Source organism: Scyliorhinus torazame, chromosome 11, assembly GCF_047496885.1.
Source record: "Scyliorhinus torazame isolate Kashiwa2021f chromosome 11, sScyTor2.1, whole genome shotgun sequence".
Classification (NCBI taxonomy): domain Eukaryota; kingdom Metazoa; phylum Chordata; class Chondrichthyes; order Carcharhiniformes; family Scyliorhinidae; genus Scyliorhinus; species Scyliorhinus torazame.
This window is the reverse complement of record NC_092717.1, coordinates 7,883,012-7,907,965: the sequence shown is the minus strand read 5'-3', so window position 1 is coordinate 7,907,965 and position 24,954 is coordinate 7,883,012. Positions and strand designations below refer to the sequence as shown.

Below are 24,954 nucleotides of genomic sequence, written 5' to 3'. Positions count from 1 at the left end.
GGTAGCTCCAACGCAGGCAGAATGGTCTCCTTCTACACTCCATCATTGCATAATCCCACAAAGCATTCAGCTGTTGCTATTACTGCCAGCATTTGTTGTCCATCCATAATTGCCCTTGAACTGAGTGTCTTGCCAGGCGGATCAGACTTAGGACTCAACCACATTGCTGTGGATCTGACGTCAGGTGTAGGACAGGCCTTCCCTAAAGGGCATTAGTGAACCAGATGGGCTTTTACAACAATCAACAATGGCGGAGGGCATTAGCTATGAGGAGAGGGTGCATAAACTCAGTTTGTTCTCACTGGAACGACAGAGGTTGAGGGGCGACCTGATAGAGGTCTACAGAATTATGAGGGGATAGACAGAGTGGATAGTCAGAGGCTTTTCCCCGGGGTAGAGGGGTCAATTACTAGGGGGCATAGGTTTAAGGTGCAAGGAGCAAGGTTTAGAGGAGATGTTCAAGGTAAGTTTTTTTACACTGAGGGTAGTGGGTGCCTGGAACTCGCTGCCGGAGGAGGTGGTGGAAGCAGGGACAATAGTGACATTTAAGGTGCATCTGACAAATACATGAATAGGATGGGAATAGAGGGATACGGACCCAGGAAGTGCAGAAGGCTTTAGTTTAGACGGGCAGCATGGTCGGCACAGGCTTGGAGGGCCGAAGGGCCTGTTCCTGTGCTGTACCGTTGGATTGGTCAGATGGAGGTTTGATGAGCTTACCAGAGAGGTTTGTGGTGGGAATTCCAGAGGCTGAGACGCAGACAACTGAAGGTCTGGCCGCCAAAGGAGGGGCAATGGAAATCTGGGAAAATTTGAGGGCGCTCAGATATTTTGGAGGGTTTTTGGGTCAGTGGAGGTCACAGCAAAATGGAGGGAGTGAGGTCATGGGAGTGGGGGGGGGGGGGGGGGGGGGGGGGGTGGGGGAGAGGAGAGTGAATTTGAAAATAAATGTGAGAAATTTCAAGATTGCCAGGCTGGGAGCCACTGTAGGTCAGTGTGCACAGGGGTGATGGGCGAATGGGGCGTGGTGTGGGTTCGGATACAAGGCTGCAATGTTTTGGATAAGCTGAAATTTAGGAAGGACGGCGGTTATGCGGTTGGCCAGGAGAGGATTGGAATGGTCACATCTGCTAAAAGCGTTTTATGAAGACCTAAGATTTTAATTATCTGGGGCGGGGTTCTCCGTCGCCGGAATCCTCCACTTTGCCGGCAGCGCACTCACGCCCACGGAGTTCCCGACGGCGTGAAGGCGCCCACAACGGGAAACCCCATTGGCCGGCTGCAGGGATGGAGGTTCCCCGCTGCCGGCGAGAACGCGCCACACCTAAAAACGGGTGCGGCAGGGCGGGGAATCCGCCCATGTGGTTTCACCGGCCTATTCCTGGCACCATTAAGATAGAATTGCTTCCTTATCCCCACCCTCAACCTACCGAATACACGGGGCACATTTCTCCAACACCTTGTTCAATGCTTACTTGTGAAACGCCCCTGAGCTGGCGAACTCTCTTTGCCGTTGCTGCTGATCACGTATAGCTGCACCACGTATTCCTGGTTGGGGAGAAGACCTTCCACCACTGCTGCTGTTTCACCCTTCAGTAAACTTAATTTCTGTGTTTTTCCGCCTGTTAATGAAAAGACCACAGAAACTGTTGAGAGCGGAATGTGAAACGCAAGGCGGCAGTCAGACACTTAAAAACAAATTATTCAATGGGCTGTGGGAAGAGATTTGATGGCCTGAATGGTTTGCTCTTGTTCCCGTGTTCCTACACCATGGCCGGTCTGTATCATTACTCCATCTAACCACCTCGGTTTCTTTGTCTAACTCAGCTTTCTGACATTTTCAACCGAGCCCCCAGCCTCAGCGGGCTTTTGGGGGCGAGAGGTTTCTAGATTTCCGGAATACAGCGCTCAGGCTCCTTCATATGTTTTCAAGATAAAGATAGGAAGCTTTTTGAAGAATAAAGGATGATGGGGCGGAATTCTCCGCCGGCGGGATGCGCCATTTTGCCGGCGCCCGGGGGTTTCCCCCACAGCGGGGGGCTGCCCCGCAATGGGAAACCCCATTGACCAGCCGACGTAACGGGGAATCCCGCCGGCGGGTCGAGGCTGAAAAATGGCTCGGCCGAGAATCCAGCCCATGGTGTTCGGGCGGGAAAGTGGAGCTGAGTCCACAAAAGATCAGCCGTGATCTCATTGAACGGCGGAGCAGGCTCGAGGGGCCAGATGGCCGACTCCTGCTCCTAGTTCTTATGTCCTTATGTACTCCAGGGCAGAGTGTTATAATTAACTCTCAGCTATTAACTTGCACAAATTCCCTAAACTGACACGGTGCAATCAGAGCTTTAATGAATGGTGCTTCCTCTCCGCCTTGCTAAAATTATGATCTTAGATTATTGAAGATAGTTTGCGGTTCGCTTCCTTGCCTGACAGACAGCTTTACAGAGATTGCTGGAGGCAGGCCTACAACAAAGGCAGGTCGAACCTACCGCTGGGTTTTATGTTCACTCGAAACCGAGAATCCCAACCCTGTCGAGCGGATGCAGCACATTAATGTACCACAAAACCTGGAGCAATTTGCAGTAAAACAGCAAAGGGTGAGTTATAGCAATTCTTCCACAAAAGCCTCCCAATGCAGGGTGCCCGGCAATCATTGTGGAGATGCAGCGGCTATTGCGTATTAATGCCCAAACTACCTGATGTAGCTCCATGAAACAGCCACGGGTTAAGCTGCAGGGTTAATTCAATCATTCAGCCGCAGCAAGGCACATCAAACCGATCGCCAGCTTTGGGGAGGAGACCTGAAGAAATCTATTGCTCAGCTTGTACCTATCCCTCTGTTGTTCCAGCACATTTCCGCTCTGCGATGGACTGAAGAATTCATCGCTCAACGGATATTTCAATACCTAAAGCCACAAGATGTCCAGCGCGCAGTTCAGGCTAATTCAGCTCAAAGCATTTGCAATATCAACATTATTCAAAAGCAACCAGGCCAGAGGGAAAACATGCCGGTGGGAAACACATTTCGAACAACATGGTGTGCAGATGTCAAAACTCATCTGAACAATGCTTGGGGCTGACGGCACGGTGGCACAGTGGTTAGCACTGCTGCCTCATTGCGCTGAGGACCCGGGTTCGATCCTGGCCCTGGGTCACTGTCCGTGTGGAGTTTGCACAGTCTCCCAGTGTCTGCGTGGGTTTCGCCCCCACAACCCAAAGATGTGCAGGGTAGGTGGATTGGCCACGCTAAATTGCCCCTTAATTGGAGAAAATGAATTGGGTACTCTAAATTTAAAAAAAAACAATGCTTGGGGCTGCCTCTGGAGTTCAGGATAGAAACCACCAGCAACCCTAGACCCCAAAACTCAACAACAATGGATGAGGGGGGCATCTACAAGCGGACCGTCCCAATTCAGTGTCCAGTCTCAGAATGTTCCTGGAGATCCATCCTCATTTTCAGGAGATTCATCGTCTTTCTTCAATTAATGGGTCAGTGATGTTGGACGCCTTTTTAATCTGGCCCCCGGATCAGACAGTAGCCTACGCGCCACCAGGCCTGCCCCACCACGGAATATGGTGCAAAATACCCAGTTGACTTGGTTGATTTGGCGCGTTTACAGGCCGCCCCCACAGCAGGAAACACACCCATGTTCCCATCACCCTGCCTCCGGAGGATCCCCGTGGGAAGGATCCAGATCCCACAATGGGCAGGATCCAGATCGTGATGCCTCGGGCGATCCCGTTAGATCTTGGGAGGCGTGACGAGGCCAGCAAATCTCTTTGAGATCTCTTGTGAGATTTAGCAGCCTCATCGTGTCCCGAGTCGGGCATTAGCATCCAGGCAGCTGAGGGTAAGGCCAATAATGGTGGGCCGATAAAAATCAGAGCTGGGCCAGAGTTGGAGGAATCCTCAGAGGGTTGTAAGGCTGGAAGAGGTCAGAGGGATAGGAAGGGGCGAGGCCAGAGAGGAAATTGAGGACCAGCATCTGTTGGGCCCACCATATCAGAACTGAAGCAACGTGGGGATTTCTCCAACATATATTCACCACCTGCATGCAGCTTGACTCTCTCTACCTGTTCACTAACACTGCAACAAGCACATTACATCTGACCGTAACAGGCCAGGCGACACCTGGTGAGGTGAGAAGATTGGGGGGATGGTCTAATTAACGTGCTAAAGATGATTAGAGCGTTGATACGGTAAATACAAAGAAACGGGGGGCGATTCACCCAAAAGGAGCCCAAGTGTTCGCGGCGCGAAACGGGCACGGGGACAACCGATTCTGTCCCCTACAGGGGGCCAGCCCGGCGCTGGAGCGGTTCACGCCGCTCCAGCCTCCCTTCCCGGCGTCAAATGGGCCGCACCAACCTGCGCATGCGCGGGGGACTTCTTTAGCGCGCCGGCCCCGACTCAACATGGCGTCAGTGTTCAGGGGCCGGCCGCGCCAGAAAGTAGGCCCGGGAGGGTGGGGGGGAAGAGAGGCCGGCCCGCCGATCGGTGTGCCCCGATCGGGAGCCAGACCCCATCGGAGGCCCCCCTGGGGACAGAGCCCCCCCCCGGACCACTCGCTCAGAGTTCCCGCCAGCAGCGACCAGGGGTGAGCGGCGCCGGCGCAAATGGCGGCGATTCTCCGCACCTCGGAGAATCACGTGCCGGCGTCGGGGCGTGGATGCGGCGATTCTCCGGCCCGGCGCGGGATCCGGATAATCCCCCCCACGATTTCCTCTGATCGAAGGAAAGGCAGAGCAAAGAGCTGTAACCTTGAAACTGGAGCCGATGGTTCAGGGTGATGTTAGGAGGCAGTTCTTCACGGTGGAAATTCCGGAACTCTGTCCCCACAAAAAAGCTGTCGAGGCTGGAATTGAACATTTCAAAAACTGAGATCGATAGACTTTTCCTGTCCTAGATTCGCCAGGATCTAATTAAATGATCGAACAGGCTCGAGCGACTCAATGGCTCCCTCCTGTTCCGATGTTCGACATAGACATACAATTTACAGTGCAGACAGAGGCCATTCGGCCCATCGAGTCTGCACCGGCCCATCGAAAGATTACCCTACCTAAGCCCACGTTCCCACCATATCCCCGTAACCTGGTAACCCCGTCTAACCTGTTTGGACACTAAGGGCAATTTATCATGGCCAATCCACCTAACCAGCACATCTTTGGACTGTGGGAGGAAACCGGAGCACCCGGAGGAAACCCACGCAGACACGGGGAGAACGTGCAGACTCCACACAGACAGTGACCCAAGCCAGGAATCGATCCTGGGACCCTGGAGCTGTGAAGCAACTGTGCTAGCCACTGTGCTACCATGCCGCCCGGTACAGTAATGTTGCACGATACTGGTTGATAACTTCCGCGAAATGTTAAAGCGATGTTTTCCCTTTGTTCATTAATTACAGCGAAATATGAGTAAACAGTGAAAGGCAGAGGACCCCAAACAAATACTTGTTTGCGTTACGTGGTTTTTCATCAAATTGTACAGCACAGAAAGAGGCCATTCAGTCCAATTGGTCCATATTGTAACTTACGCTCCATGTGACCCTCCCTCAACTCCCTTCATTTCACCCTCTCAGCCCATCATTTTATTCCTTTCTCCCTTGTACATTCCCCCAACTTCTCCTTCAATGTATCTGTTATTTGCCTCATCCACTCCCTGTGGTAACGTGCTCCACATTCTCTCCACTCTCTGAAAGGGTTGACATTTGAGGAGCGATTGAACAGTTTGGGTTTATCCTTGCTGGAGTTTAGAAGGATGAGAGGGGATCTGATTGAGGTGTCTAAAATACTAGGCGGGATTGATAAAGTAAACGTAGACCAAATGCTCCCCCTTGTGGGGCAATCTAGAACGAGAGGTCACAGATATAAGTTGAGAGGCGGTAGATTTAGAACTGAGATGAGGAGGAACTACTTCTCGCAGAGGGTGGTGAATATGTGGAACACGCTGCCCCATAGTGCGGTGGATCTGAGTCATTAAATGGTTTCAGGAGGGAGATGGAAATATTTCTGATTTTAAAAAACGGGTTAAAGGCATATGGGGAACAGGTAGGGAGGTGGATTTGAGACCAGGAAGAGATCAGCCATGATCTGATTCAATGGCAGAGAAGGCTTGAAGGGCTGAATTACTCCTAATTCCTATGTTCCTATGTTCACTGGTAGAAAATGCAAACTCTACACAATCACCCAAGGCCGGAATTGAACCCGGGATCCTGGAGCTGTGAGGCAGCAGTGCCAACCACTGTGCCACCACTTGCCTAGACAAAAGGGACCCAACCTGTGCAGCCTTTCCTGAAAGTGGTATCCTCTCTGTTTTGGCATCATTGCTGCAAAACCTTTTTTTTCGCACCTTCTCCAGTGGCACAATAAGCTTTCTCTCGTAGAGAGACCAGAATTGCTCACAGTACAAGTGTGATCTAATTAAGATTCAATACAAGTTTAGCAAAACCTCGCTCCTTTTTCATTCCATTCCTCTAGAAATGGGCACATCTGCTTGGTTTGCAATTGCTATGACCTTGCTAACCTGTTGCTGTCTTTAATGCGTTGATACCCCGAGGAATCTTCTCTCTCTAAGAATGCAGCGTTGAATATGAGTTAGGAAGCGAAAAAAGGGTCTGTTTTCGTTTTGCCTAACTCTTGTTGCTGAGACCTTGGGAATGGAATGATCTGCAGCAGTGGCCATGGTGAACTGAAAGCTGATTTTTCACCGCACCTGATAATAATAATCTTTATTGTCACCAGTAGGCTTACATTAACACTGCAATGAAGTTACTGTGAAAATCTCCTAGTCGCCACACTCTGGCGCCTGTTCGGGTACGCAGAGGGAGAATTCAGAATGTCCAATTCACCTAACAGCACGTCTTTCGGGACTTGTGGGAGGAAACTTAACACAGTAACTTCATTTCATTTTTTCATTTCAATCCGGAGCACCCGGAGGAAACCCACGCAGACACGGGGAGAACGTGCAGACTCCACACAGACAGTGACCCAGCGGGGAATCAAACCTGGGACGCTGTGGACAACAGGTGAACCACTGTGCTACCGTGCCACAGTATCTTACGGATTATCTTCCCGTGGAAGTTCACAGAAAGATAGTTAACCTTATATTTGGAGACTAATTTCCTCGTCTCACACTTACCTGCTTGGAAATTAAAACTCTTGGCAGGATTTTCCAATAGGAACTGGCAAACATTGACTTCTGACCCACTACGAACCTCTTTCATGCCACTGGTGTGAGCCAATCACAGTCCTCCCCTTGTATCATTGATGAGGAACTCAAAGAGCTCTCCCCAGCTAGGCAATCAAATGGATACCAGAGTGATTTAGCCCAGATCAAAAGCTGGGGGATTAGCAAATTAATGAACAGGAAGGGGTTTATATTCCATGCAATCCATAGCCAATAAGCAACAAAATTAATGTGCTTTCCACATGGTCTCGGAGTCAAAAGTGATTTCCTCCAACACTCAGCAACTATTAAACAGGAAATACCCTGAGGTTCCCAACAGAAACATTTCCTCAGATGTTTAATACAAGTATACCAGGATCTTGTCTTAAATAAACTGGGACATACATTAGCTCACTCCAGAGGAAGATCTGGGTGTTTTGAAACACAGTCTCCTCTAAGTGGCTCTGCATAAACATGCTCAACAATGTGCGATGTAGCTATAAGGAAAAAGTATTATTAGGATAGAAATAATAATCATTGCTCCTCTCAGATAAGGGCGGCACGGTAGCACAGTGTGGCTTCACAGCGCCAGGGTCCCAGGTTCGATTCCCGGCTTGGGTCGCTGTCTGTCTGTGCGGAGTCTGCATGTTCTCCCCGTGTCTGCGTGGGTTTCCTCCGGGTACTCCGGTTTCCTCCCACAAGTCCCGAAAGACGTGCTGTTAGGTGAATTGGACATTCTGAATTCTCCCTCTGTGTACCCGAACAGGTGCCGGAATGTGGCGACTAGGGGATTTTCACAGTAACTTCATTGCAGTGTTAATGTAAGCCTACGTGTGACACTAATAAAGATTATTATACAATATTATGGATGAATAACAGATAAGGGCAGCACGGTAGCATGGTGGTTAGCACAATTGCTTCACAGCTCCAGGGTCCCAGGTTTGATTCCCCGCTGGGTCACTGTCTGTGCGGAGTCTGCACGTTCTCCCCGTGTCTGCGTGGGTTTCCTCCGGGTGCTCCGGTTTCCTCCCACAGTCCAAAGATGTGCAGGTTAGGTGGATTGGCCAAGCTAAATTGCCCTTAGTGTCCAAAATTGCCCTTAGTGCTGGGTGGGGTTACTGGGTTATGGGGATAGGGGGGAGGTGTGGACTAGGGTAGGGTGCTCTTTCCAAGAGCCGGTGTAGACTCGATGGGCCGAATGGCCTCCTTCTGCACTGTAAATTCTATGTAATCTCCACCACAATATTGTTTTATTAATTTGTGGGATGCGAGTGTCACTGGCCCGGCAAGCAGCTTTAGGGATGGACAAAAGTGCTAGCCCAGCCAACGACGCCCACATCCCATGTATGGATAAAAAATAATGCAGCCAGTAATTCACTCACCCAGGGTACATAGCGCGGGCAGCACAACACAGGTCATTCCACCCAATAGAACCATTCTAGATTTTATGCTCCACAGGAGTCTCCTCTCACTCTATTTACTGATCTCACCCCATCGACATATCCTCTATTCCTTTCCCTCTCATGTGTTTATCCAGCTTCCCCTTACCTGCATCTGTACAATTCACCACAACCACTCCCTGTGGTGGCGAGTTCCACATTCTCACCACCCTCTGGGTAAAGATATTTCTCCTGAATTCCCAACTGCATTTATTAGTCACTCTCTTATATTTATGGGGCAGGATTCTCTCAGCCCAGGCCGGGCCGGAGAATCGCCGGGACGGGCGCGAATCGCGCGGCGCTGCCCTGACGCCGGTCCGCCCATTCTCCAGAGAACTGCGGTCGGCGCCGTGCTGGTAGCCTGGGTGGGGGGGGGGGGGGGGGGGGGGGGGCCGACCCCAGGGGGGGGGGGGGGCCTCCGCTGTGGCCTGGCCCGCAATCAGGGCCTACCAATCAATGGCCTGGCCTCTCGGGCTGGGGGCCTCTTTTGTGCCACGCCGGCCCCGGAGGCCTTACCCAATGTTGCGTCGGGGCCGGCGCGGAGAAGGGAGCCACTGCGCACGCGCGGCAATCACGCCGGTCCCACTGCACATGCGCAGACCCGCGGCACCCATCTGACGCCAGAATCGGCAGCTGGAGCGGCGTGGGGCGCCCCAATGCTGGCCCTGTAGGGGCCAGAATCACTGCTCCCGAGGGCCTGTTGACCCCGCCGAGAAACGCGACGGCGTTTACGACAGCGTCAACACTTAGCCTCAGGATCAGAGAATCCCGCCCATGATCTCTGGTTTCAGATCCCATCACAAGTGAAAACATTTTCTCCGCATCTGGGGGTCAACTGAAGATAAACTGGAGACTGGTGGATTTCTGTTGGCCAAGGTTAACAGGAACAAAGTCGAAAGATCGAGTCATGATAGAGATCAGCGATGACTTAACACAATGGCACAACAGGCTCGAGGGGCAGAATGGCCTCCTCCGGTGGTGTAAACCATTCAGTGATTCTTGGTGTGCTCCGGTGGCATTTGACGCACAGGGGTATCGGGAGCGTCAGGGAATGGGGTCTCATTTATTTGGGGAACTCAAAGCCTGTTAGCTGTCTTTAGAGGTGCATGTGTTGCTTTTTAGACAAGAAACATTTTCAAGGATTGACCTTGCGACCCAGCAGACGTTAATTAGGCTCAGCCGTGAACTTTGGTGCGAGTGAAAGGAGAGAGCCACCCCGGGGGAAGCATTCCATTTGCAGGTGTCCCTCTGAAATTCTCCTTGAAGGCTTTTCTCAAAGCGTATCAGATAGAGTTTGACAGTGAGCCACATAAGGAGATATTAGTGCAGGGGACCAACAGCTCGATCAAAGAGGTTGATTTTAATGTATGTCTCAAAAGGGGAGAGAGAGAGAGAGACAGAGACAGAGAGATGGAGAGATTTAGGGAAGGAATTCCAGATCTTTGTATCCAGGCAGCCGAAGGGTCAGCCGCCAATGGTGCAGCGGCAGAAATCGGGGGATGTTGAAAAAGATAGAATTGGAGGAGCGCAGAGAACTCGGACGGCTGTAGAGCTGGAGCAGGTTACAGAGGTAGGGAGAGTTGAAACCAAGGGGAGATTTGAAAACAAGAATGAGAATTTTAAATTCGAAGTGTCAATAGCCTCACCCGCCAGGCATGGAAACTGGCCTCTGATCTTTGAAGTTAGCAGTTATTAACTAAATTACTCTTTAGGATAGGCAACCAGTCCTCTGTTTATCTTTGAAGTTGTGCCAATATTTTGGATTTCTATTCAAACCTGAGACCACGTTTCCCAAGGACAGGGTTGAAGTTTTATTAGAAAATACATCTATAAATAAAGAGGTCTCCAGTTGCATGTTAGTTTATTTTAACTTCTGTTGATTAAATCTCAAGAGCTCAAAACCTGTAGAGTTTTCGTAAACCCACGCAAGAGAGAACATAAAAGTTAACTGAGAAATTCCTGAAGCATTTAATGATTCATGAAGTCACCACAAAAAATGTGGCTGAATACCCAGAGTCAACTTGTTAAAATTGTCTCCCACACACGGAGAAATGATTGTGGCCCCAGCACCCATTGCTCTATCAGTACACCAGCACTTACTGCCTCGTAAACCAGATAACTCCAAGATATACCGCTTCACTGAACTATGTTACCTGAAGCAAAACTGACAAGTATAGTTAGTAGCAGCCGAACTTCCCTCGCAGTGATTCAATCTTCACTTGTACCACATGCGTGTGAAGTGCAGCGTCAATGTGGGTGACCCTTAACCCAGGGAAGAAAGTGCCGAGCCTTTCGGTATAACCTTGGTGATGCTGAAGGCGTGGCAATGTTCATTCATCATCCGGGTATGGTACCAATACACCGAGATACCTTTGCCTGTCTGCAATATGGGAAATTTGGAAAATAAATTGCTCTTAGAGCGGAGACGGCTCAGAGAAGAATGGACAGAGGGGCTCAAAAATCATGAAGGGTTTTGACCGGGGGCGATTATGGAGAACCCGTTTGGAGGCGCCGAAGGGTTGGTTATCAGAGCACACAGATTTAAGGTGACTGGCAAAAGAACCAGAGGTGGGGCGAGGAAACCTATCTTTGAAAACACAGCGAGGTTTTGCGATCTGCGCGAGAGGGTGGAGGAAACGGATTTAATAGGAAACTTCAACATAGAATTGAACATAAGAACTAGGAGCAGGAGTAGGCCATCTGGCCCCTCGAGCCTGCTCCGCCATTCAATGAGATCATGGCTGATCTTTTGTGGACTCAGCTCCACTTTCCGGCCCGAACACCATAACCCTTAATCCCTTTATTCTTCAAAAAACTATCTATCTTTATCTTAAAAACATTTAATGAAGGAGCCTCTACTGCTTCACTGGGCAAGGAATTCCATAGATTCACAACCCTTTGGGTGAAGAAGTTCCTCCTACATTCCATCCTAAATCTACCTCCCCTTATTTTGAGGCTATGCCCCCTAGTTCTGCTTTCACCCGCCAGTGGAAACAACCTGCCCGCATCTATCCTATCTATTCCCTTCATAATTTTATATGTTTCAATAAGATCCCCCCGCATCCTTCTAAACTCCAATGAGTACAGTCCCAGTCTACTCAACCTCTCGTCATAATCTAATTCCCTCAACTCTGGGATCAACCTAGTGAATCTCCTCTGCACTCCCTCCAGTGCCAATATGTCCTTTCTCAGGTAAGGAGACCAAAACTGAACACAATACTCCAGGTGTACACAATACTCACCAACACCTTATACAATTGCAGCATAGCCTCCCTAGTCTTGAACTCCATCCCTCTAGCAATGAAAGACAAAACTCGATTAGCCTTCTTAATCACCTGTTGCACCTGCACACCAACCTGAACAAAGAACAAAGAACAATACAGCACAGGAACAGGCCATTCGACCCTCCAAGCCTGTACCGGCCATGATACCAACCTTTGCCAAAAAGCCTGGTGCCGTATCCCTCGATACCTATCCTATCCATGTATTTGATGAGATGCCTTTTGAACGCGGTTAATGTAGCTGCTTCCACAAACTTCCCTGGCAACGCGTTCCAGGCACCCACCGCCCTCTGCATAAAATAAACCTGCCTCGCACATCTCTAAACTTTGCCCCACGGACCTTAAACCTCTGGTGACTGACCCCTTCACCCTGGGAAAGAGTGCCTGCCCATCCACTCTATCCATGCCTCTCATAATCTTGTAGACCCCTATCAGGTCACCCCCCCAACCTCCGTCTTTCTAATGAAAACAGTCCGAGTCTAATCAGCCTCTCCACATAGCTAACACCCTCCAGACCAGGAAACATCCTGGTAAACCTCCTCTGCACCCTCTCCAAAGCCTCCACATCCTCTGGTAGTGTGGCGACCAGAATTGTGCGCAATACTCCAAGTGCGGCCTTACCAATGTTCTATACAACTGTAGCATGACTTGCCAGTTTTTATACTTGGATGCCCCTTCCAATGAAGGGAAGCATTCCGTATGCTTTCTGGACTACCTTGTCCACTTGTGTTGCCACTTTCAAAGATTGTGGAACTGCACGCCCAGATCTCTCTGACTTTCTATATTCCTAAGATTTTACCATTTACGGTATATTTCTCCTCTATGTTAGACCTACCAAAATGCATTACCTCACATTTGTCCGGATTAAACTCCATTTGCCATTTCTCTGCCCAAGTCTCCAACCTATCTCTGTCCTGCTGTATCCTCTGACAATCCTCAACACTATCTGCCACTCCAACAACCTTGGTGTCATCCACAAACTTACTAATCAGACCGGCTACATTTTCCTCCAAGTCGTTTATGTACACCACAAACAACAGAGGCCCCAGCACCGATCCCTGTTGGAGAAATACCCAAGTTTAAAAAAAATGCAGTGTGCAGAGAAAGAGACCATGGACGGGATTCCCCGACCCCACGCCGGGTCGGAGAATCGCCGGGGGGGGGGGGGGCAGCGTGAATCCCGCCCCGCCGGCTGCCGAATTTGGCGGGGGGGGGGGGGGAGATCACGCCGCGTCGGGCCCCCGGCGATTCTCCGGCCCGCGATGGGCCGAAGTCCCGCTGCTGTCATGCCGGTCCCGCCGGCGTGAATCAAACCACCTACCTTACCGGCGGGACTGGCGGCGCGGGCGGCTTCCGGGGTCCTGGGGGGGGGGGGGGGGTGCGGGGTGATCTGGTCAAGGAGGGGGTGCCCCCACGGTGGCCTGGCCTGCGATCGGGCCTGTGCCGTGAGGGCACTCTTTTCCTTCTGCCTCGGCCATAGCCTCCGCCCTGCGCATGCGCGGGCCTGACGTCAGCAGCTGCTGACGCTCCCGCGCATGCCTGGACTTCCACCGGCCGGCGAAGTCCCTTCGGCCCCGGCTGGCCTGGCGCCAAAGGCCTTCCACGCCAGCTGGCGGGACGACAACCACTCCGGCGCGGGTCTAGCCCCTCAAGGCGAGGGCTTGGCCCCTAAAGCACCTTTGGGGTGGCCCGACACCGGAGTGGTTCCCACCACTCCATCCCGCCGGGACCCCCCGCCCCGCCGGGTAGGGGAGAATCCCGGCCCTAGTGTGTGATCAGTTGGATAACTCTACCAAAGTGTGGGTACAGGCCAGAGGGGCCGAATGGCCAGTGTGCTGTATTGTATGTATTAGAACATAGAACATACAGTGCAGAAGGAGGCCATTCGGCCTATCGAGTCTGCACTGACACACTTAAGCCCTCACTTCCACCCTATCCCTGTAACCCAATAATCCCTCCTAACCGTTTTGGCCACTAAGGGCAATTTAGCATGGCCAATACACCTAACCTGCACATCTTTGGACTGTGGGAGAAAACCGGAGCACCCGGAGGAAACACACGCAGACACGGGGAGAACGTGCAGACTCCACACAGACAGTGACCCAGCGGGGAATCGAACCTGGGACCCTGGCGCTGTGAAGGCACAGTGCTATCCACTTGTGCTATCGTGCTGCCAGAGCAAAGAAATCTTGGAGTACAGGTGCAATATTTGCTAACAACAGCAAGGCCTATAGAAAAGGATAAGGGAAGCATTCGGGTTTATTTCCAGAAGGGTAGAATTGGCAGCTGTGAAGCTGTTAAACCAGTATCAAACCTTTGGTAGCCCACTTTTAAGGGCAACATGTATAATTCTTGTCTCCACATTATAGAAATTATAACAGAGACTCGCTGGATGGTACAAAGAAGGATGGCAACTGGGCTAGCAGACCTGAGGGGTTGTACCCAGTCAGGACAGATTGAGGAGGCTGGAGCTCCCATCCATAGAATAGAGAAGTATGAGAGACGGGGAGAACGTGCAGACTCCACACAGACAGTGACCCAGAGCCGGGATCGAACCTGGGACCTCGGTGCCGTGAGGCAGCAGTGCTAACCCACTGCGCCACCAAGCCGCCCCCAAAAAATGATTTTTTTTTAAGCCCAACAGCTGGAAATATGAATTGAACTTTTGAAAACAGAGAAACAAAATTGGTTTCAACCCACGGCCTAAGGTGGCGAACACAAATTTGCATCACCATACACCAAACATTCCCATTCTTTGGACTGGACGTAGCTTAGATGCCAAACTCAAAGACAATGGGCGGGATTCTCCGCCGGCGGGATGCTCCGTTTTGCCGGCAGCCGGGGGGGGTTTCCTGACGGCGTGGGGCTGCCCCACAATGGGAAACCCCGTTGACCGACTGGCCTAACGGACCATCCCGCCGGCGGGGTGAAACTGAAATGTGGCGCGGCAGTGCGGAGCATCGCTCACAATGGCTGGGGTTTTCTCCACCCCCCCCCCCCGCGGTGGGTTTTCCTGCGACAGATGCGATGAGCCATTGGCTGCATTGGCCTTCTGCCCCCACCACTGTCTACAGGCTTTTGCGTGGCTCACCCGCTCTCCGCTGGGGAGCCCACCATGTGGGGTTGACTTCAGCGGGTTCAGAAACATCCCATCAGTGGGAGGAGCCAGAAAATCACACCTTCAGGGAAGTGTGAAGGGCTCAGATCTCCTGTCTCATTAGCAAGGCACATGTGACAATCACCTGAGATATTCAACTGCTGGAGACGGGCCGTTAAGATTAATCACTGAGACAATGGGACGGGTCAGCATCCAGACATGAGCTAATCAAGTCACATTTGGAATATACAACCGGCGTGATTTACCGCAACCCGACGCATGTGTCGAGGGGGCAGGAGGCGGCTGCCATCAGCCGGTGGCCAGATCTTCTTGTCCCGCCGTTGTCAGGGTTTCCCGTTGATTGCACCCCTAGCTGCTGTGCTACCCTCGGTGGGGGTGCGCCGCCAGCAGGACTGGAAGGTCTCGCCAACATGAACAGACGGAAGGTTACGCTCAGTGTCTTGTTTTGAAGCGAAGGAGGGTCACATGACAGGACAACGCTTTGTACACTTGAAGCATTTGTTTTCTCAGCAGTACGGAGGGCAAGCGCCTGACGGAGGAAAGCTCAGTGGGGTTTTCTTCAGCCCACCCGCCAAACGTCGAGCCCTGTTTGCTGTCCGTGATTGCCCAGGACACCCTGCTGCAGCCAGAGGTTGCTGAGGGGAATCCAACCCAACACTAACATCTCCGGAAAAACAACCAACTCCATCATCTGCATAAAAGCAAAATACTGCGGATTCTGGGAATCTGAAATAAAACCGAATATGCTGGAAACGCCCAGCAGGTCTGTGGAGCGGGAATTAGAAACATAGAAAATAGGAGCAGGGGGAGGTCATTTGGCACTTTATTTTGCTTTTTTAAGGCCTTCTTGAAAACATGCAATGTTTTGGCCTCAACTACTTCCTGTGGTAATGAATTCCACAGGCTCACCACTCTCTGGGTGAAGAAAGTTCTCCTCATCCCTGTCTGAAATGGTCTACCCCATATCCTCAGACTGTGACCCCTGGTTCTGGCCACACCCACCATCGGGAACATCCTTCCTGCATCTACCCTGTCCAGTCCTGTTAGCATTTTATAGGTTTCAATGAGATCCCCCCCCCTCATTCTTCTGAACTCCAGCTAGTACAATCCTAACCGATTCAATCTCTCCTCGTACATCAGTCCCGCCATCCCAGGAACAGTGTGGCAAACCTTCGCTGTTCCTTCCTTCCTCAGATAAGGAGACCAAAACTGCACACAATATTCCAGGTGTGGCCTCACCAAGGCCCTGTATAATTGCAGCAACACATCCCTGCTCCTGTACTCGAATCCTCTCGCAATGAAGGCCAGCATGCTGTTTGCCTTCTTTACCTCCTGCTGCACCTGCGCGCTTACCTTCAGTGACTGGTGTACGAGGACACCCAGGTCTCTTTGCATGTTCCCCTTTCTTAATTTATGGCCATTCAGATAACAGTCTGCCTTCTTGTTTTTGCTGCCAAAGTGGATAACCTCACATTTATCCACATTAAACTGTATCTGCCATTCATTTACCCACTCACTCAACTTGTCCAAATCACACTGAAAGATCTCTGCATCCTCCTCACAGCTCACCCTCCCACCCAACTTGGTGTCAGCTGCAAATCTGGAGATATTGCATTTTGTTCCCTCATCTAAATCATTAATATGTATTGTGAATAGCTGGGGTCCCAGCACCGATCCTTGCGGTACCCCACTAGTCACTGCCTGCCAATTTGAAAAAGACCCATTAATTCCTAGTCTTTGTTTCCGGTCTGCCAACCTATTCTCTATCCATCTCAATACACTCCCCCTAACCCCATGCGCTTTAATTTTACACAATAATCTCTTTTGCGGGAATTTGTCAAAAGTCTTCTGAATGTCCAAATATACCACATCCACTGGCTCCCCCTCATCAACTCTACTGGTTAAATCCTCGAAGAATTACAGTAGATTCATCAAGCATGATTTCCCCCTCATAAATCCATGCTGACCCTGCCACTGTTTTCTAAGTGGTCTGCTATAAAATCTTCGACAATGAATTCCAAACTTTTCCCACTACTGACACCAGGCTTACTGGTCTATAAGTCGCTGTTTTCTCTCTACCTTCCTTTTTAAATAGTGGAGTTACATTAGCTACCCTCCAATCTGTAGGATCTGTTCCAGAGTCGATAGAACCTTGGAAAATGATCACCAATGCAGCCACTATTTCTAGAGCTACTTAAGTACTCTAGAATGTAGATGATCAGGCTCTGAGGATTTACCAGCCTTCGATCCGAACAAATTCCCCAATACCATATTACCATTTTTCTATTAATATTGATCTCCTTCAGTTCCCTCGTCTCACTAAACCCAGAGTTTCCTAACACTTCTGCTATGTTATTTGTATCCTCCTTTGTGAAGACAGAACCAGAATGTGTGTTTAGTTGCTCAGCCAGTTCCTTGTCCCCTATTATACATTCCCCTGTTTCTGACTGTAAGGGACCTACATTTGTCTTCACCAGTATTTTTCTCTTTACGTACCTATGGAAACTTTTACAGTCAGTTTTTCTGTTTCCTGCAAGCTTACTCTCGTACTCTATTTTCCCTTTCTTACTCAATCCCTTGGTCCTTCTTTGCTCAATTCTAAACTGCTGCCAATCCTCCGACCTGTTTTCTTTCTTGGCCATTTTATATGCTTCTACCTTGGAGCGAATACTATCTCTAATTTCCGTTGTAAGCCATGGATTGGCCTATCGTTCCAGTTTTATTTTTGTGCCAGACAGGAATAAACAATTGTTGCAGTTCCCCCCCATTGTCATTGTCTATCCACTGTCATCCCTTTAAGTAACGTTCCCTAAATCAGTCAAAGTCTACTCACACCTCATATCGTCGTAGTTTTCTTTATTAATATTCAGGACTCTAGTCTCAGAAGCAATTACTTTGCTCTCTATCTTGACGAAAAATTCTATCATATTATGGTCACTCTTCCCCAAGGGGTCTGTAACTAGATTGCCAATGATTCCGTTCTCATTACACAATACCCAGTCGAGGGTGGCCTGATCTCTAGTTGGCTCCTCAATGTATTGGACCAGAAAACCAGCCCATATACACTCCAGGAATTCTTCCTCTACGGTATTGTTACTAATTTGATTTGCCCAATCTATATGCAGATTAAAATCTCCCATAATTACAGATGTTCCTTTATCGCATGCATCCCTAATTTCCTGTTTAGTGTCATTCTCAACATCACAACTGCAGTTGGGGGTCTATATACGACGCCCATTGAAATTGTTTGCCCCTTGGTGTTTTAACATTTAACATCAAGTCCGTATGACACTTGTTCTGAGCCAGGCCACTTTCTCTCTCCACAGATTCTGCCAGATCGGCTGAGTCAATCCAGCATTTGCTGCTTTAATTTCAGTTATCCACACATTTAAATCGGTAGCACTGAGATCATTGAAACCAGCCTGAAGCCAGTCGACTATACTCTTAGTTTTTTTTTTAAGGATCACACTTTGTAAATTTACTACTCAGCTGGTGGCAGACTTTGCCAGAGCGAGGCAACTCTGGATTGCCTCTCAGTTCATTCTGAACCCCAATCCCGGGCAGGTGCCACACACGGAATAGCTGCTCCAGGGCATCACCCCATCAAATGCTTCCTTTGCAAAAAAGACTGAGGAACAATTTTAGCCTGAGTCTCCAGGTGGGAATCCCAAGGGAATGGTTGGATTGCTGATTTGACATCCTGTCTAATGTTGAGATCAATCCAGGGGACACTTGGGCAGGATGTAAAAGCAGCAGCACATAATAATAATAATCTTTATCGGTGTCACAAGTAGGCTGACATTAACGCTACAATGAAGCTACTGTGAAAATCCCCTAGTCGCCACATTCCGGAGAATTCAGATTGTCCAATTCACCCAACAAGCACGTCTTTCGGGACTTGTGGGAGGAAACCGGAGCACCCGGAGGAAACCCACGCAGACACGGGGAGAACGTGCACACTCTGCACAGGCAGTCACCCAAGCCGTGAATCGAACCCGGGACCCTGGTGCTGTGAAGCAACAATGCTAAGCACTGTGCTACCGTGCCGTGCACATCCATCCCCACCAGTTTCCTGACGGGAAGCTTGGGCTAAAATTGCTCCCATGATAATTATTTTTTTAAAGATCTTGGTTATCTTTTTTCTGAACATGAAGCACTCACCTCAGGCTTCCCTTTAACAAATATTACCTGTCTAAAAAAAAAATCAAACACCATGCCATACAGAAACATGACAGGATTTAATGATATGAGAGGTTATTTTTTTACGAGTTTCATTACAAAATCGAACTGAACCAAATCGGAGCGGAGATGATGCATTTTGGGCTAAAGAAGCAGCATGTCATAAAACACAGGATAGAAATTCTTACCTACAACTGGCGTCACGGTTAATCTGTATTCCTGAAATCTCCCCCTGGGGGCTTTCCACGTAATCTTGACACTGTCCTGAGACACTATATTAAACTTTAACCTTGTTGGAGAGGCAACTACAAGACGTGCAAGAGAAAAAAAAAAAGAGAAAGTTAATTAAACATTTGAAATGGATGCTGCCATTATATCAGAACCGGAGGGGAAATAATTCATTCACAAATCGACAAAGCAAGCTGTCAGTCATTCATTAAAATGAACAGTTGTGGCACAGTAAACTCCAACTACCGCCTTATTTACCAGGGTTCCAAACTACACCCACTGTCTGGCTGATTGGAAATCCAAAGAGGAAATTGAAATCATAGAATTTACAGTGCAGAAGGAAGCCATTCGGCCCATCGAGTTTGCACCGGCTCTTGGAAATAGCATCCCACTTAAGCCCACACCCGTAACACAGCCTAACCTTTTTGGTCACGAGGGGCAATGTAGCATGGCCTAACCTGCACATCTTTGGACTGTGGGAGAAAACCGGAGCACCCGGAGGAAACCCACGCAGACACGGGGAGAACGTGCAGACTCCGCACAAACAGTGACCCAAGCAGGAATCGAACCCGGGACCCTGGCGCAGCGAAGCAACAGTGCTAACCACTGTGCTACCGTGCTGCCCCATGCTCAAATCCACACAACTAAACTCACCGTGAGTTCAAAATGCCAATTTCCATTAGCTCATTGAATGGAATAGTTTAATAGCTTAGATAGGCTTTTTGGTTGGTAGGGACAGTGTGGGCCGAAGGGCCTGTCTCCATGTTGTAGATTCTATGATTGTTCAATCTGATTAATTAATTAAGTAATTAATTTCATTCTGTTTAATCACTAACAATATAGTGTAGAACCCAGGTTCCAAACACACTACAAACAACTGTATTAGTTTGGACAATGAGAAACTACTTTGCAAGCAAGTTATGCCTACGGGTAGTTTCTACATTGATCTGTACAGTGAAAGCCATGGACAATGTGAGGTGAACTGGTGCAGTGTTGGAATGCAGAAGGACACTATGGACGGAATTTTTCCAAAATTGCACAGAGTGCTGCAACAGTGTGTGAAACTAGCTGGCTTCACAGACACCTTTGTTTTGCCAGTTTAAACAGCACTCTATGGGGGCAGCACGGTGGCGCAGTGGGTTAGCACTGCGGCCTCACGGCGCTGAGGTCCCAGGTTCGATCCCGGCTCTGGGTCACTGTCCCTGTGGAGTTTGCACATTCTCCCCGTGTCTGCGTGGGTTTCGCCCCCACAACCCAAAAGATGTGCAGGTTAGGTGGTTGGCCCCGGTAAATTACCCCTTAATTGGAAAAAATTAATTGGGCACTCTAAATACATGAAAAGGAAAAAAATAAAAAAATAAACAGCACTCTGTCCAATTCCAATGTGCTGGCGAGAATCACACAGCCAGCTGGAGGAGTGGAGCCTAAACACGCCTTAATGGGCGTCTCCAGCTCAAAGGTAAATTTAAGCCCCCACCCCCAGCATCAAGGTGCTCCCCCTTTTAGGATCGAGGTGCTCCTTCCCCACAGAACTGGAGTGTCGCCAGCCCTTCTCAGGCACTGGGCCTCCCTACCCCATCCTATTGCAGGCTCAACACCCCCCCCCCCTTCACAAACATCACCCCCTCCCCCCACATAAGAAGAATCCACCCCCCTCCTCCATGCAGCTCCCCAGAGTGTCCGCCACCGCCACAGTGGCACTGCCACATGTCCCGTACCACCCGGGGCTACTCCTTGCTATGCACCCCCAGCCTGGTCATCACGATTGGCTTTCATTTGTGAAAACCTGTCGTGATTCGCGCCGCCGTGACATCATTCCGGTGGGTGGGAGGATAAGGCGAGGGCGGGTGTTACGACATCAAGGCCAGTAAGCATATGTTAATGTATTCAATTGTATGGACATCAGGTCGACGCCCTTTTCGTGCGTGAACCTGATTACATCATCACCAAGGGGCAGGTAAGATCTCAAACTGAAATCTCGCCGGCGCAAATCCCGTTTTTGGCCGCTCACGAGGTTTTGCGGCCATTACGAGATTTCCACCTGCGGTCAATTAGGCGGCTAAATCACCGCCTATGTATTTCCTCGGCCACCAAACATACAGTCCACAGGAATTGTCAAAAAGTATTCCCTTTTCTTCGAATAAAGGTGAGGGAATTCTAACACAAGCTTTCAACTCCTGCTTTTTTTTCTGTGAGTTGCCTATTTGATGGGGAAGCTGAAACGAGTTGGTTAGCCCTCCCCAGAAACCCAGGCAGTAAGTTCATTGATCCACCAGGGTCAAAGCTAGGGGGAGACTTTGGGAACCCAGTGAAGTCAAGGGTTGTGCAAGTCCGAAGGCCCACGTTAGAACAGGGACGTTTACATGGCAGTGACCACAGCTCCAAGTGCCTGGCGCTCTGGGTGCGGCCTGCTTGATCTTGTAAATAAGACACAAATACGAGCAATCCAACAAACAGTGCAAGTCAACCGGTATCACTACCACAATACAAACATGCATGGTTTTGTGTCAAAATACAACCATGCTTAATTAGTTTTGCTACCGTTGGCAGCTCCCAATCAGAAACCAAATTATTTTTGGTGCGGTTGTTAGCAGCTGATCAATAAGTACATTCCGAATGAAAATTTTAATTCACAAACTGATTAATTGTGTAAACTCTAAGCTTTAGCCAATGGAACATTTTGTACAGTTCATAGAATAGAATTTACAGTGCAGAAGGAGGCCATTCGGCCCATCGAGTCTGCACCGGCTCTTGGAAAGAGCACCCCACCCAAGGTCAACACCTCCACCCTATCCCCATCACCCAGTAACCCCACCCAACACTAAGGGCAATTTTGGACACTAAGGGCAATTTATCATGGCCAATCCACCTAACCTGCACATCTTTGGACTGAAACCTTTGGGAGGAAACCGGAGCACCTGGAGGAAACCCACGCACACACGGGGAGGATGTGCAGACTCCGCACAGACAGTGACCCAAGCCGGAATCGAACCTGGGACCCTGGAGCTGTGAAGCAATTGTGCTAACCACCATGCTACCGTGCTGCCCAGTTTGCTCGGTAGTTCTCAGTGCTGGAGAGTGACGTGCTCTGGGCTGTCTGTAAAGGTTTTGTGGTATGCAAATGTTCAGCCCACACAAGTCTACGGCTGTCACTGTGCCGCGGACATGCCAGGACTACTCTCTAATGGGAAAATCATGACAAAAAAGATTTAAGTTACCTCCTTGGAAATGCTAACAGATAACCATGAGAACAACATGGAAATATCGGAGGGGCGATCACACACGCCTTCCGATGGCTCAGGGATGAGAGAGCAATGTGTGTTAGCTAATTCATCACTGACACTGTTGCCGATTGGAGTCACGGATGATACTGCTCCTTAATGGAGACAATGGCCCAGAAACACCTTCATTAAAAAAATTCTTGTTTCCAAATCCCTCCATGGCCTCACCCCTCCCTATCTCTGTGATATCCTCCAGCCTTACAACTCTCAAAGATATCTGCCCTCCTCGAATTCTGGCCTCTTGCGCAGTCCCAGTTTTTAAAATCGCTCCACCATTGGTGGTTGTGTCATCAGCTGCCTGGTTACTCCCTCCCCTTCCAGGCAACTTTGGTTATTTGCTCTAATCCTGCCTTACCTGGCTCGCTACCTAACTTTACTTTATTCTACTCCGGTGAGGCGCCCTGGGAGGTTTTATTCTGTTAACAGCCCAAATAAACATCGGTTGTTGCTGTTCACTGTCTGAGCATTAATCAGATGGAGCGAATGGGATTGCACACCTTTTGCAGAGCGCGTCCAGTTTTTATCCCATTACTGCCCAGGTGCTGAGGATGAAAATGACTCTCGCTGCGTTCTAATAAACCACACCTTTGTTGATACACCTTGGTAGTGTATTAGTGACTGGAATGTTACATCTGACACCAGACAGTCACCACGGCTCCATATCCCGTCTCTTCTGCCAGGAAATTGTAGCCATGATGTGGAGATGCCGGCGTTGGACTGGGGTGAGCACAGTAAGAAGTCTTACAACACCAGGTTAAAGTCCAACAGGTTTGTTTCGATGTCACTAGCTTTCGGAGCGCTGCTCCTTCCTCAGGAAATTGTAGGGCAGCGATTTTCTCAAGATTTCCTCTCTGCAATCAAACACTGCTCCCAACTGTGAGCACCCCATCGGTGAGTCACTCTTTGTAATGTGCTTGGCACATACCGACAAAACTTTGGACACACTTGTTTTTTAGGTTTAAGTTACAACACATTTTCCCATAACTACAGGGGCTATGTCGAAGATCGAGCGTCCAGGCCTCAAGAGTTTGGTTAAGTGGGTAAAATTTGCACCTCAGTTTATTAAGCAAATGAGCTCCAAATTATTTTCTTCAATAGTAAAAGTATCATTGCATCAATCGCTAATCTCCTGGCCTCTCGTGGTTTCGAAAGTAGGTATAAGGAATTGTCCATATTGAAGTGATTCCATTTTAGCGCAAAGGAGCATTTTGGCACAAAGTTGCTTGTTTCCTGCCAAGCCCCAGAGACAATCAGTGCCAACACTCAGACAAAACAAGACAAAAATGATAGTTACGTGTTCACCAACCTGAAGATGACACCTTTTTTTTTTCCTGTTGTACTTTAAGATCTTGCAGCGAAAATCTGGTTTCCCCCAAATAAAAATGACTGGTTAACCCAAATCTGGGTTGGAACGCGGTGTCAAAATAGTCAATGAAATTGCCTCATTGAAAAAGAAATGTGCGGCTGTAAAGTATGGGTTTGCGAGAATGCCCAGCTGAAAAGCCAGCAGCTTTGTTAACACGCTGAACCAGAAAAATGCCTCAAGACCATCAAAGGTTTGACAGATAAATGGGTTTTTTTTAAAGAAAAATAATTATGTAGGAATGCAGCCCAACAGCACCATCAAAGGGAGGTGTCTTTATTAACCTTACAGAAAAGTGGGTTTCCTACAATTAACTCTGCAAGGTTCATACATCTGTTCATTGAAAGTTAAACCGCTTGCATTTGTTGCAAACACTTTTGAAAAAATAATCCACATCTGCAAGGGCTAATTGCACACAGGGAGCAAAACTCATTTTATGTAAAGTTGCAAGTATTTAAAGGCTGGAAATTCTCATCTGTTGCGAGCAGATGCAAGAAGCAAATCTATGTCCTTGGGTGATACAGAATGAATTAACTGCACAGTGCTACCCAAAGTTTTCATAACAAATGTGATTTTTTTTTTCTATTTGAGGATATGCAAAATATTATTTCATGGTGGGAACTGAAATTACAATGAACTCATATCACAATGAGCGGCACGGTGGCACAGTGGTTAGCTCTGCTGCCTCACAACGCCAGGGACTTGGGTTCAATTCCGGCCTCGGGTCACTGTCTGTGCGGAATTTGCACTTCCTCCCAGTGTCTACATGGGTTTCCTCCGGGTGCTCCGGCTTCCTCCCACAGTCCAAAGATGTGCAGGTTAGGTGGATTGGCCATGCTAAATTGCCCTTAGTGTCCAAAAGGTTGGGATACTGGGTTCTGGGGTGGAGGTGTGAGCTTAAGT

The 24,954-nt window shown here is 49.2% G+C and overlaps 1 protein-coding gene across 5 annotated transcripts in view; it reads right to left on the bottom strand.

Moving 5' to 3' along the window:
• The window catches only part of col14a1a (collagen, type XIV, alpha 1a), a 260,160-nt gene that overhangs the window by 222,808 nt on the left and 12,398 nt on the right, over positions 1-24,954 (bottom strand). For all 5 annotated transcript variants that reach the window (XM_072466912.1, XM_072466913.1, XM_072466910.1 and 2 more), the window contains exons 3-4: positions 19,368-19,484; positions 1,476-1,622 (exon numbers count right to left, since the gene is read on the bottom strand). In XM_072466912.1, the coding sequence (XP_072323013.1) occupies positions 1,476-1,622; positions 19,368-19,484 (264 nt within the window). The remainder of the gene's footprint in view (positions 1-1,475; positions 1,623-19,367; positions 19,485-24,954) is intronic.